The sequence below is a fragment of the Mobula hypostoma genome, chromosome 3 (genome assembly GCF_963921235.1).
Source record: "Mobula hypostoma chromosome 3, sMobHyp1.1, whole genome shotgun sequence".
NCBI classification, from domain to species: Eukaryota; Metazoa; Chordata; class Chondrichthyes; order Myliobatiformes; family Myliobatidae; genus Mobula; species Mobula hypostoma.
The window spans coordinates 156,794,124-156,809,302 of NC_086099.1; the positions used below are offsets into that span (position 1 = coordinate 156,794,124).

The following is a 15,179-nucleotide window of genomic DNA, read 5'->3' on the forward strand; positions in this document are numbered from 1 at the left end:
AACATAAAGATGAACAGGAATAAGCTGTTTTCAACCATACAGTCAATTCGTGACTGATTCATTCTTGGGCTGAACACCATTTTCCCTCTGCCTATATCTTTGACTTCCTTGTAGTTTAAATGATTGTCATTCTCTAATAGTTTTCAAGAAACTGTCTCTACTGGTGTCTGACTATCTGGAGCAGAAACATCCAAAGGTTCACAACCCCTTAGGAAAGGAAATAACTCCTGATCACCATCTTAAATCTCTTTTTCTGAAATTCATCCCCCTACTTGTAGATTGCACCACTGAGAAAACAGCTTCTCAAATTTCACCCTGTTATTCACCTCAAAATCTCTCATGTATTTTTATATGATTGCTTCTTAACTTTGTGATCTCCAAATAAGCATAGGCTTAACTTGTCCATATGCTAATCCCTTTGTAGAGTCATAGAGAGGTCCAGCACAGACACAGGCTATTCAATCCACCACATACATGCCAACCAGTGGGCATCCATGTGCACTAATCCCATCTGCCAGCACTTGGCCCAAACCCTTCTCTGCCTAAACAATTCAAGCATTTGGGTTGCTTAAATGCTGTCAGTGACCCCATTTCAACCAGTCTCTTGTACAATGCATTTCAAATCCTTGCCACTTCTGGATGAAATTGACCCCTTCATATCATATCTAAACCTCTTGCCCTTTCCCCTATCAGAGGTAGACAAAACAAAAGGACAGAATAAAGTTTCTTGCAGTTGGCTCTATCTATACTCATTATAATATTATGTATCTCAGTCATGTCCCCTCAACAGCTTCTTCTGCTCCAGGGAAGACAGACCTTGCCTTTTCAGTCTTTCTTCTTAACTAAAATGCTCCATCCCAGATGACATCCTGGTGAATCTTCTCTACACTCTCTCTATCACTGTCACATCTTTCCTATATTGTGGTGCTCATAACTGTGTACAGTATTCCAATTGTAGTTTATCCAAAGTTTTATATAAAATTAGAGCATAATATCTCTGCTTTTGTCCAGGTATCAATCCAATTAACATTCTTTGCAGTGCCTCTGATATGTACAGCATATCATTCATGAACTATACTGATTAAAACTTTACACAGTATTTTAGGTGTTATCTCACTCTATCATCATTATGTGCCATGTCGTATGACCTGGGCAATCATGGTCTGCCATCTGCCTTTAATCTGAGAAGTTCTAACAAGTTCTTCAAAACTTGCGCCTGTCCATCTCTTGATGTAACTCATGAATGTCATGTGCTGTCGATTGCAACTTTTTCTTTCATCAGTTTTTCCCATCACTGCAAGATGTTCGAGCTTCTCAGTACATGTCCCAGAAATTCCAGCTGCTGTTTCCTCATTAATAATATCAGCTCTTTTCTTATTTTGGCTTTTCACAACACTTCCTCATTTGTTCCTGTCTTTCCACGACATTTTCATTATCTTAAAAAAAACACATTTCTGCAGTTTTAAATCTTCCCTCATTTTGTTTTGATATTGTCCAATATTTGCTTCCATACATTAGTGTGGAATGAATGTCACATCGCAACACTCTGAGTTCATACCCTCAGAAATTATGCTATTCTTTAGTATCTTGTTCAATTGCTCAAATGTGTATTTACCAATCCCAATCTTTCTTCAACATTAGGCCCACCGTTAGATGTTATTATACTCCCTAAGTAATTGAACTTCCATGTTTGTTTAATTGTTGCGTTGCCCAGCTTCAGTCCGCATTTCTGTATTTCTTTCTTCTTTGTGACAACCATACGTTCGGTATTCTTACAGTTGATGGTCAATCCTCTCTTTGCACTTTCTTCAATGACTTTACCCAGTATTTCTTGCAGCTTCCCTTCAGAAGATGCTACTAGCACTTTGTCATTTTTGCATCATGGGTTGTTCAAATTGTTACCTCACTAGGATTCTGATAAAGTTAAATCAAAAGTTCTCCATTTTAATTCTCCTTACCCCTTGCAATAAGTCCTTCATTCCATTAGCCTTCGTTGCTGAAGTTCATGCAGGGGTCTTGGTTTCCGTGCCGCCATATTCCGGAGCTGTCGATGTCCTGGGCTGCTGAACAGGCTTCACTCGCCTCAGCGCTGAACGGGCTCTGCAGGGTCTCGGGGATTCGCGGATTCAAGGACTCTCCACTTCATGTTCCATGTGTTTCATTTACTTTTTTTTTACTATTTGCGCGATTTGATCGAGAATGCTGAATTGTCTCCATGGCTATGGACTCACTTTCAGGGACTCTGCGGTTATTGTTCTGCATGTCATTTGTATACTTTTTTATTATTTGTACAATTTTTTTTCTTTTTTTCACATATTAAGCGATTGACAGCATTGGATGAATGTTTTTTATTAAGGGGTTCTATTGTGTTTAATTAAATGGATTCTAAATTTTTGGTTTCCTACTGAAAACTTCATCCAGTTATAAATGAGTCCTTTGTCTCACAAAGTCTCTGCAGCAGGAATTGCAAACCGAGTGAAAGATAATTTTGTGCTAACTATTAAGTTGATGAAATACATTTTGAATGTGTTTGAGCATGCTGTGACAAATCATTTTCTGTTATCAGAATACCTGTGGAGAAATAGAGCATACATATACAAATGGACCCTGTTTGACAATGAGACAGTGACAACTGGAAGTCCGGTTATAATGTACAGGTGTAGAAAAGCTGGGCTTCAGAAGATTGATCTATTTGTTTCCAATCTGGCATCAGAGACTTCAAGTGAGATTGTCCTAAATGTGTCCCATTTGTCTCATGGTCCTCGGCTCATTCATTTGGCTAATATGGCAGCTGGACAGACCGTGACCTATGAATTCAAGGTAACATTTTACAATAGTTTTACATTTTACAATATTGTGTTCCATAGCACCATCATGGAAAAGGTGGATTTAGTTTCTCCCATGCTTAAAAAGCTTACAGAGTCAGACAGGATAGAAGTAGACCCTTCTGCTCAACTCATCCATGCTGGCTGAGATGCCCATCAAAGCTGGTCACTTTTGCCCAAGTTTGGCCTTTAACCTTCTAAACATTTCCTATCCAAATACTGCATATTCAGCAGTACCAGCCTATCTTGTTCTAGATGAGAAATATTAGCAAATGTACCCATAAATTAATGGAGCTAGTGAGAAAACTAGTTAGAGACCAGATCAAAGGATCTAAATTTACAAAGCTTGTTAATGAAGACAATACTTAAAAACTACAGAAGATCTGCAGAAGAGAAGGTTGCAAACTTTCTAAGAATCAAAAAATATTATAAATTTGAAGCTGTCAGTGCGTTGGTTGTCAACTTCGCATATATTTCATGAGGATTCAGTTTATAATTTGCGTTCAGTCAAATACAGAATTTCAGCTGTTGCATCAGCTTACAATCCGAGCAACACACATAAAAGTTGCTGGTGAACGCTGCAGGCCAGGCAGCATCTCTAGGAAGAGGTAAAGTCAACGTTTCGGGCCGAGACCCTTCGTCAGGACTAACTGAAGGAAGAGTTAGTAAGAGATTTGAAAGTGGGAAGGGAGGGGAGATCCGAAATGATAGGAGAAGACAGGAGGGGGAGGGATGGAGCCAAGAGCTGGACAGGTGATTGGCAAAAGGGATTTGAGAGGATTATGGGACGGGAGGCCTAGGGAGAAAGAAAGGGGGAGGCCTGCTGTGTTCACCAGCAACTTTTATGTGTGTTGCTTGAAATTCCAGCATCAGCAGATTTCCTCGTGTTTGCAAGTGGTCCTGACGAAGGGTCTCGGCCTGAAACGTCGACTGTACCTCTTCCTAGAGATGCTGCCTGGCTTGCTGTGTTCACCAGCAACTTTTATGTGTGTTGCTTGAGATTCCAGCATCTGCAGATTTCCTCGTGTTTGCGAGCTTACAAACCTAATCACTTCAAACAATATTATGTGAACAGCATTGTTAGCTAAGGAAACTAATTTCGATGGAAATTTAATAGCACTCCATTGAAGAAGATATCACTCTTAGTACTAAGATTAATGATAAGTCTTAGCACAATGTTAAATGCATTACTACTTTTACCTTTCATTGACATTTCTTACCCTAAAATTTAAATAAACTTAAATTGGTTGTGATCAGTTGCCAGGAAATATAAGACATGCTAGTGAGTTATAGTATTTGTTATTTGAATGATCAGTTATTGCATTGCTTTCAACCTGCCCTTGAAACAATTTACCAGCCCTGGTTATTGGTTTCATCTTTTAACCTACTGCTCTGCCATTCCATCCCCACATTTGTGATTGGCTGCGTCACTTCGCTAGATCAATTTGAAAAGACTTTATGACATGTGAATCTAATTTATTAAATTGGAAGGAATAAATGTAAATTGCTGCTTCACCTTGAAGGAATGAGTGGTGAGAAGGTAAGGTGAGGGAGCTCCTGAAGTTACACAAAAAAAAAATTGCCAATATTTATTGCCTATACCTAATTGCATTTGAGAATATGGTGTTGAGCCACCTCGAGGTACTACATTCCTTCTGGTGAAGGCACTCACACAATGATGTTGAGTAGAGAGTTCCAGAATGTTCTGACCTTGTGGTGCAAGAAACTAAATTAGTGAATGCAATTGAAGGTGTTTGGACCCAGGGCACAGAATTCGATATTGAGTCCTGCAGGCTGCGACCTGCTAGGTAGCAGATGAAATATTTTTCCTCAACTTAATACTCATTGTAACAATGGAGGAAACCACATACAGAAAAGGCCAAAATGGGAGTGGAATGGGGAATTATATTGGCAGACTACGGGGAAATCAGGGTCACCTCTGCAGACTGAACATAGGATGCCCTACAAAGTGCTATACCAATCTACATTGCATTTCTCCCATGTGGAAGAGACTGCTTTGTGAACACTGAGTGCAGAAAACACAGTTGAAAGAAGAAAGGCAAGTGATTCAGTGCTTGAGCTTCTGAAAGGAAACAGATCACACCTCCTGCATTTGCATGGGGAAGTATTATCACATGGGAAGTGGTTGGTAGGGATTGAAGAGCAAACCAGTAAAGAAAATGTTAGCTTTGAAATGCTGAAAGGAGTGGAGTGGGGAATATGAGTTTGCTGGTTGGAGCTGTGGGAATTTACAAAAGATAATTTGTTGAATGTAGAAGTCAGTGGGTTGAAGGTGGGGACTAGGGCAACTCTTTGCTTGTTCTCTCCCGGAGACAACTTGAAAGCAAAGATGTAGAAATCTATGGGTTGTATCCACTATGGTAGAAGGAAAGCCATTGTTCAGGAAGCAGGAAGAAATTTTGGCAGCACCTGTGATGTTAGTTTCATCAATGGGAAAAAATGAGACAGACTTGGAGAAATTGGGAATCCTTACATGAAGCGGTGTGGGAAGAAATATAGACAAGATAACTGTGGGCTAGTGTGTAATGGATGTTTATAACAAGTGTATCTTCTGATAATGAAATGGAAGATCCAGAAAAAAATTGACCATTGATCTACAAAACTAACCCAATAATATGAACTGAGTATATGTAAAACCAAAGCAGGCTGTGATCAAAAACTACTTCTGCCCCATCCTGCCACTTTCTTCCTTCAACACCTCATGTTTCTTTCTTTATCTAGGAACCAGAGACATCAGATGCAGGAATCTAGAGCAAACAATCTGCTGGAGGAACTCAGCGGGTAGACCAGCATCTGTGCTGTTTCTTCATCTATCCTTCCATTTTCCTTTTTCTCCACCTTGTCATGATCTTCACATTCCTCAACCCTGCTTTCCTTCCTTTCCTTTGCCTTCTTCACCTGGCCCTTTACCTTCGTATCTTTCATTCCTCTTCTTACGATTTCTTTTCAAATGTGCTCTCGTCCCTCATGTTGCAAGGTGCAGTTATTTCACTTACTTTTCTCAACTTATGTGCCTTAAAAGGTATTATTTGTTTTGACTCTGTTACGTATTAAAAATTGATGAACCAAAATAATGTTGCATGATATTCATTGGTGAATCTCAAATAAAAATATGACTTCTCCCTTTCTCCTCCTTATTCTTGTCCACCTGCTTGTCCTGATAATGGATGCATGGATAGATATTTTCATTTGGATCAGGCTTTTGAATCCTCAGATAAATTTTGTTTAAATCAGTTTTGTTTTCCTTTGTACCTCCATCAGATTCAGTTGTTTATGGTACACTATATTACTATTAAACAATTCAAAATCTCTTTTCACAGAACATTTCTTGGGACATGGAGGAAGTTGTAATCCAGTTTGGTGATGGGAACACGACAAATATTTCAATTTCCAATTGCAGTAGGTACAGAAGTAACTTCTTCATATTTTAATAAGAAACAGAAGAAAAACATTGAGCAATAGCAAGAATACACTCAAGGATGCAGTAAATATGGGTATAGAAACATCCAAGAATAGTGAAGTATATGCTGCAGGTACAACTGTATAATATAACTTATGTTTTATCATAGTCATTATTCATTGAATATCATCATCTGGTTCTATTTTAAAAACAGATGTGTCTTGTTTTTCAACCAATTGTTTAATTATAAACTAAGCTTAATTTTAAAAATCTAAACTTATGGCAATTATGTTTTTCAAGATTCTCAGTTATAATGATATTGGTCTAGGCATTTGGATGCACTTTAAATCTTCCTGAAACACCAAAATCCCATGGCTTTTGAGTCTACAAATCTGAAGCCAAAAATCACTGATTACTGGACATAGAGTCATAGATCAGATACAGGCCCTTTGGCCCAATGAGTCAAGACAACCATGGTGCCCACTCATCTAGTCTCAAAGTGGTTACACTATGAATTGATATGTACTTTAAGTGAATTTAAAAACAATGCTTTCAGCTATTGTAAGTGTAAACCTAGATGCACACTGTTATTTCTTACCATTGCACTGCATAGAATTGTACATTTGGTGTGCTCAAGGAATGATTGTTTTTGATAGCGATTGTTAAAATGAATTTATTCAATAATGTGATGTAATTAATCAGAATTAGGTTATATGTTGATGTACTGTAATTTTTATTTTAACTTCTTGTTCTCCTGTTTAATGATGGAAATATTTTATAGTTTCAGCGTCAATCACACTTATTCATATGCTGGAATATACAGCATTAGTGCCTTCTTCAGTAAGAATATTATTACTCTGTCTTCAACGATTGTAATTCAGGATGTTATTGAAGGCCTTCATCTTACTGGTCCAAAAACTCTGAGCCTATCTACAAGGTAAACTCAGAACAGCATGTAGAATAACCTACAATACTGCAAATAAGTCAGAATTACTTCTTGGGGGGAATATAAAACAGGCATTTATAAAACAGAGCACTTGTGCTTTTCTGGGGTTTTATATGGCTTATATGTATATCCATTTTCTAATAACTAAAATCTGCAGAGTTTATTGTAGTGGTGTACCAGATTATCTCAAATGTATGAAGTACTAAATGTTGGCTATATTAGGAAAAGATGCTCCTGCTATGGAAACAGATCAGCTGCCAATGGTTGAAGTCATCAGTGTTATCAGATCTGACTCTGAGCTCATGGGGGAAACCGCTGACGAAGAGGTCAGATTCTGCTATTCCTCAATTCCTCAAACTCAAGGCAGAATGGAAGAGAGGAACCACTAGGTTGTATATGTGTGTAGAATACATCTGTTCATAAAGTAATGTATTTGTGTTTCCTTGATTGAAGAATTGTGTGTAAACCTCAGTGTGGTAGAGATCAATATCTTGGACCTGTGATGTGGTACAGGGAGAAGTTAATGGACAATTGTTGCATCTCCTTTGCTTACATGGGATGTTGCTGGGAAGATGGGGTAGAGGACAGAAAACAAAGAGGTTCACGCCTCTAAATCTAAATAACGTAAACATGAGACAATCTACAGATGCTAAAAATTGAAAGCAATACATACAAAATGCTGGAGGAGCTCAGTAGGTCAAGTAGCATCTATGGAAATGAATAAACAGTTAATGTTTCGGGCTGAGACCCTTCTGCAGGATTGAGAACGAAGCGGGAAGATGTCAGAATACGAAGGTGGGGGGAGGGGAAGGAGGCCAGCTGGAAGGTGATAGGTGAAGCTAGGTGGGCAGGAAAGGTCAAGGGCTGGAGAAGAAGGAATCTGATAGGAGAGGAGAGTGGGACTATAGGAGAGAGGGAAGGAGGACGGGTCCCAGGGGGAGGTAATAGACAGCTAAGAGCAGGTAAAAATTAGAGTGGGGAAAAGAGGAAGGGAAGCAGATTTGTCCGAAGGAGATATCAATATTCATACCATCAGGTTGGAGGCTACCCAGATAGAATATAAGATGCTGGGGTGTGGGCTACACCTTATCTAAATAACAATCAGCCGTGGACTTCAAGATGACTAGTAGTATGTGAGCCACAGAAGTACATGGTAATAATCAGGCAAGTAAAGCATTTTCCTTTACACTCCAGGTGGAAGATGGAATGTCATTGTGGGATCAGGAAAAAGAATACACAGTGCAGGACCTGCTTTTACAGGCATAGTTTTATGTGACTGATCCTGTTGTGGAGGCCAGGTCGTTGGGTGTGTTTAAGGCAGAGCTTGATAGGTTCTTGATTCAACATGGCGTCAAAGGCTACAGGAAGAAGGCCGGGGAGTGGGGCTGAGAAGGAGAAAAAAAAGGATCAGCTATGATTGAATGGTGGAGCAGACTTGATGGGCCAAATGGCCTAATTCTGCTCCTATGTCTTATGGTCCTATGGTCTAAATTTCAAACTTTGTATCCACCAATACTCCAGGTGTGGCGTCTCCAGAAGAACTATACCAATTCAAGCAAGGAACTCATCAGCCCCTTCAATTCGGCAATCAGTGCTGGTGTTGCTGCACTCATCCAATCAATAATTCATAAAAATTAGGAGTAGATCCATTCCATAGGATTGGACCAATTTTACTTATTTATATATGTACATTGCCATTAGATTGTTAGAACTTTTACCTTTGAAGCTATCATAAATTCAACCCAACCATACTATTTTAGCATCCAATTTATTGACATTTCATACTGCAAGAAGTGGTGTAAAACATGTGCCGGCTGCCTGCTGAGGAGGGGATAAAAGATACTTTTATTTGAATTTAAACAGACACTTCTTGCTTGCTTTGATTTTTGAGATCTGTAATGTTAAATCTGCTTCTTTCCTCCCCAATAGCCCACTTCAACCTTCCGTTGCAAAATGGACTGCAAAACTTTCAAATGGATCAAACTACATCTTTCAGTGGCTGTATTCAGATGGCAAAATAAATCATACTGTCATCGGCCCTAGCCAGGTATGATACAAAACAAGTGCAGACTGTTGTGATATGCTGGCATGATACTTTGAATAATCAATGTGTAACAAGATTTATTTTTCAGTTCACTGAATTCTTGATATCATCGCTTGGGCATATATTATTCGGACAAGGCTACAGTTTTCACTGAGGTTTGCGATGCCACTGGACTGACGGCATCAGTCTACCTTAGATCAGGCATAGTGCTGGAATCTACTTCAGCTGGGTTGGGGTTCAGGTTTGATTAAATGTAGGAATTGTGCCATAGTTCCTGAATCAAAGTGAAGCATTCAGTGGAGTTTAGCAGTTACCGATGAAGCAACTAGCAGAGTGCTTATGACTGCTGTCACAAATGCCAACCTGAGTTAATTCATGCATTGTTCAAATTTAGCAACTTGCCTGTCTCCAGCGTGACCTGTTCATCTCCACAGAGCGTTAATGAATGAATTAAACACTGCTAGTGGTTCTAGATCAGACGTCAACAATGTCTGAATTATAAAGACCATATATAATTAATAGAGGAACACAGAAAATGCTGGACGAATTCAGCAGGTCAGGCAGCATCTACGGAGCGGAATAAACATTCAATGTTTCAGACTGAGACCCTTCATTAGGTCTGGAGAGGAAGGTGTATAAAGGCAGAATGAGAAGGTTGGCGGGTGGGGAGGGGGTAGAAGCTAGCCTGTGATAGGTAAAGCCTGGTGAGGCGGAAGATGGAGGGGTGGGTGAAGGGGAATGAAGTGAGCATCTGGAAGGTGATAGGTGGAAAAGGTAACGGGGCAGAAGAAGGAATCTGATAGGAGACGAGAAGGGACCATGGATTATAGGGAAGGAGGAGGGGCACCTACAGGCAGGTGAGGAGAAGGACAAGTGTTTATATCAATAATGAAAGAAGAATCTATTAACATTTATGCCAAAGTTCACTAAATCAGTTTGCTGAGACATATTTGACGCAACAGAAAGTTGAAATTTTAATTTGTTACCTGAGAGAAAAGTATTTTCTGGGTTTAAATAGTATCCATTTGTTACATTAGCATTTTCTGATAAACACTTTGTAAGCATAATGTAAGAAGTGACTATGATTATCCTGGAATATGTTTAAATTTCTTTCTTTATCTGATTGAAGGAAGCTGTTTTTGTTGAACATTCACAATATTAAATATGGTCATTTTTGACTTCAGCTCACCATGCAGTTGTCAAAAGATTGGATTTCATTTTAATCAGTGTAACTATAATATAGGCCAACTCTGCAGTAACATTTAAGATCAAATGCCAGATCTCCATAACGTTGTGAAATGCAGGTCAACCTCCAATTTAATCAATCAGTGGGCGGATTTAAAAATTGCTTAGTTAAGTTGCAAACAGACACATTCAAGATACAATAACAGCACGTTTGTAACAGGATTGTTCGGGTTTCTGAAAGGTGGATCATGCATAACAGATCTAATGGAGCTTATTTCAGGTTGTAACTACCAGTACAGATGAAACAACCAATGGCTTTTGTGAAAGTCCTGCATAGGAGTTAGATTGCAAAATTAAAGCACTTTTGATTGGGAGCAATGTACTGTCATGGATTGAAAACTGGTTAATGGTCAAACTAAGAAAGTAAGAATAAATGTGTGGCAAACAAGGACTTGAAGGGGGATATAAAGAGGCTCCAATGTGATTCAAACACTTGGGAGACTGGGCTGATACCTGGCAGTGAGATAATCCCCCTCAGATCAATAAACAGAAAGACAAATCATTATCTGAATTGCGATAAATTGGGAGAAGGGAAGTGGCAATGTGACCTGGATGTCCTTGTGAACAAGACACTGAAAGCAACGATTCAGGTACAGCAAGCAATTAGGAAGTCAAAGGAAATATTGGATTTCATTTTTGGAGCATTTGATTGCAGGAGCAAGAATGACTTGCTGCAGCTGTACAGCCTTGGTGAGATCCCAGCTGGAGTTTTGTATGCAGTTTAGGCTTCCTTGTCTGAAGGAGAATGTTATTGAAGGGAGTGTTATAAAGGATTACTCGATTGATTCGGGATAGCAGAAGAGAGAGTGAGTTGTTTAGGACTATATTCTGTAGAATATAAATGGATGTAAGGAGTTCTCAGAAGTCCGTAAGATTCCAACAGGACTTGACTGACTCAATACAAAGAGGATGTTTGTGGTGGCTTCAGCGTCTAACATTAGAGTTCACAGCTTTAGGAGTTGCTTAATATAATTCAGAATCTAATTTAGGATGAGAAATTTCTCATCCGGGGATGCTGAACCTATGGAATTGTCTAACACAGAGGGCTGTGGAGGCAACAAAAAAGGAGGTAATGTTTTAAAAGGGATCAAGGGATATGAGAGAAGGCAGGAACAGAGCACTAACATGGATGGTCATTTCTGATGGTGTTAAATGGTGGAGCAGATGCCTTCTCCTACTTGTACTTCCTGTGTTTCCTTTAAAACTTGAAGAGTTTAACTTACATACATCGCTGCTTCATCTTTAAAACCAAAAAAAATTCTAAGTTCATTATTTGGAACTGCACAGTATTTTTGATCTATATCTCTTTTCAGTAAACATTTTAAAGTTTTTTTTTATGGGAAGCCCACAAACCTAAGATTTAAGATTTTAACCAGCATCTTAACTCTCTCCTTTCAGTTAATTATGACAATCAACTCAACTGGTTTAATAACTGTGGAGGTTGTGGCACATAATGAAGTGAGTCGTGCTAGAGCCCACATGACGACAGTGGCTCAGTATCCGGTCCTCAGCATTGCTGTTACCGTGGCTCGTGTAGCTCTGCACAAGCCCAGTAACATTGTGCTGAAAGTAAAGCCCAAACAAGACTACATCATTTCAGTAGATTATGGCGATGGAACAAATCAACTTTTTGAATCAAAACAACTTAATTTCCAAACCAGTTGCTTGGAAACTGCATTTTATTGCTCGATCTTTGTTTTTCAACATACGTACAGTGCTGACGGTCAATACCTTCTGAATGCTACAGTATCTAATAACATTAGTAAAATTGCATCAGCAGCCATTGCTGTTGTTGAGGAGCCCATTACTGGTCTTCAGTTGATTCTGAATTCACCAAGTGTGATCAAGTTTAAAGACTATATAAATGCAACAGCATCAGTCCAGACAGGGACGGAAGTTATCTTTCAGTGGATCATTTCTGTACCTCACTCCCATCCCTTCACTCTTACTCAAGGGTAAGTTACAGTATACTGATATATATAATGAAGTGTCTGCGTTTATATTTGAACTACACTGTATTTACACTTGATTATTTTGGGTGATAATAATCTGTAAAATCAACTGTAGTCAGTGATTATCTGTTGGTTTACTGATCAACCATTCTTTATTATATGCCAAAAGTTTGAAGCATTAAATTTTCATCAATATGCTAAACTAATGAGGCTTTTGTAAATATCCTTAAGCCTCAATATCACTCACCTAATTCCCACTAGAAGGTGCAGAGGACTGGAAACAAGACGATGCAGCTTTAATATGAGTGGCAGCAAAATTTCCCATACAGCAAGCTTTTGATGATTTCAATGCCACTTCCTCACAGAAGAGGGGGAAGATATTCAAAAAGAATTTTTTCCTCCTGAATCTACATTGATTGTCATGAGTTAGGCCATGCTTTACAGGTAGTTCATAAGTTCCATTGTTTGAGAGAGGATTGAAGTACAATGGCTGTGTGTTAGTTAACAGCTTATCTGTTTCTGTTCCTCCTTGCTCTACTCCATGTACGCTCATGAATGTGTGGCCAGTGTCTGCTCTATCTCCATCTATAAAATGGCAGATGATAGCACCACAGTGGGCTGTATCTCAAATAATGATGAATTTGGAGTGCAAGAAGGAGACAGACTTTAGTGACATGGTGTCACGACAACAACTTTTCCTCCAGTCTCAGCAAAACTAAATAGGTGGTCATTGACTTCAAAAAGACGGGCAATACGTATGTTCCTGCCTACATCAACAGTGTTGAGATTGAGACATTTAAGTTCCGAGGACTGAAGTTCACCAATGTCCTGTCCTGGTCAAACCACATAAATGTCCCAGCCAAAAAAGAAAGATCACCAACACCTCTGCTTCCTCAGGGAGCTAAAGAAATTTTGCATGCCCCCATTCACCGTTACAAATTTTTATCAACACGCAATAGAAAACATCCTATCTGAATGCATAATGGCTCAGTGCGGTAACTGCTCTGGATGTGACTGCAAGAAACTGCAGAAAGTTGTGGACACAGCTTAGCCCATCATGGAAAACAGTCTCCCCTCCATGTACTCTGTCTATACATTATCACAGACTCAGTAAAGCGGCCAGCGTAAACAAGGATGCCCACCCACCCGGACATTCTCACTTCAACCCTCTTCTATTGGGCAGAAGATACAAAAAACAGAAAGCATGTGCCACCAGGCTCAAAGAAAGCTTTTACCCCACTATTTTAAGGCTGTTACTTAGTTCCCCAGAATGATAAATTGGACTCAACCTCATAATCTACCTCGTTATGATATTGCACCTTATTGTTTACCTGTACTGAACTTTATCTGTAGCTGTTACACTTTATTCTGCATTGTTATTATTTTATCTTATTCTGTCTCAGTGCACTGTGTAATGATCTGATCAGTATGAACAGTACGAAAAAAAAGCTTTCACATGTGATAATAATAAAACAACTCGTGAACCCTTAAAGTAAAAAAGGGACATTTGCAACTTCATTGATAATCTTGAGGCTATGCATTGGCGAAACAAAGAAGCCCTGTAAAAGCAGCAGAAGGAATGCATTACACATCAGCTTTACCACCAGGTAGCTTTTATCCTATCTGGGAATGAGTCTGTGATTCCCTCATTGGGCTCATCGGCCACCTAAAACCCTCAAAACTGAGGGGTTACCTCAGAAGAAGAAGACTATTTTAGTGTTGCTTACCTTTTCAAGTCAAGGAAAATATTTAATACTTCTGTGGCATCTTCAGTATTCGGTCCCATTGAAGGGTCTCGGCCTGAAGCATTGACTGTTTATCCCCTCCATAGATGCTGACTGATTTCCTGAGTTGCTCTGGTACTTTGTGTGTGTTGCTCAAGATTTACAGTATCCAGACATCCCACCTCTCCTGGAAGTTCCGGGAGTCTCCCACATATAAATAGTGGCTCCCTGATGCCCGCAAATTATATACAATATCACAGAAATCAATTTTTTTGAGAACGAGCAAGAGAGAGCGTGCATGCGCGAGAAAGAGCGAGAGAGAGCGCGAGAGCAATCAAGCGAGCGAGAGAGAGCGTGAGAGCAATCAAGCGAGCGAGAGAGCGCACGAGAGAGAGCGAGAGCAAGCAAAAGAGTGAGAGAGCGAGAGAGCGCGAGCGCGAGAGAAAGCAAGCGAGAGTGCGCAAGCAAGTGAGAGCGCTTGAGAGCACGCGAGCGACCATGAGAGAGAGAGAGAGAGAGAGCGCGCACCATGGCAGAGTGTTCCAAAAATATATATAAAACGTACGTCACCCTAGACTACCCTAAAGTGTACCCCTGCCTAATAGGGGTCACAATAATGACAGTGTTGCTCACTGCACTGTTTGCAACAGTCACTTTTCTATTGCCCATGGTGGGTTAAGACTGTAAAAGACGTGTTGAGGTGAGTTTAACAGGTGTCATTCGTTCATTAGCATAGCTAATATTATTGAAACTAGCTGGCTAGCTGCTCTCCCGGAAGTCTCCTGCAAATTGATGGTGCTACCTCCCTGAAATGAGTTTTTGCAGGGTGGGATGTCTGAGTATCTGTAGAATCTCTTGTGTTCCATTTGCTTTCTTATTTATTTTATCTACCTAACCTGCTACCTATGTCTTGTCAATATGATTGTCCATGCCTTACAGAGGTTTTCCCTCATCACTCCATATGCAATCCTGGAAAAAAGTATCATGTAGTCTGAAGACTTATTACTGATCCTGAAGTTCCA

The 15,179-nt window shown here is 39.6% G+C and overlaps 1 protein-coding gene across 3 annotated transcripts in view; it reads left to right on the top strand.

Moving 5' to 3' along the window:
- Positions 1-15,179, top strand: part of LOC134344346 (polycystin-1-like protein 1) — a 241,095-nt gene that overhangs the window by 69,347 nt on the left and 156,569 nt on the right. For all 3 annotated transcript variants that reach the window (XM_063043975.1, XM_063043977.1, XM_063043976.1), the window contains exons 9-13: positions 2,567-2,820; positions 6,167-6,249; positions 7,028-7,183; positions 9,122-9,239; positions 11,880-12,436. In XM_063043975.1, coding sequence (XP_062900045.1) covers positions 2,567-2,820; positions 6,167-6,249; positions 7,028-7,183; positions 9,122-9,239; positions 11,880-12,436 — 1,168 coding nt within the window. The remainder of the gene's footprint in view (positions 1-2,566; positions 2,821-6,166; positions 6,250-7,027; positions 7,184-9,121; positions 9,240-11,879; positions 12,437-15,179) is intronic.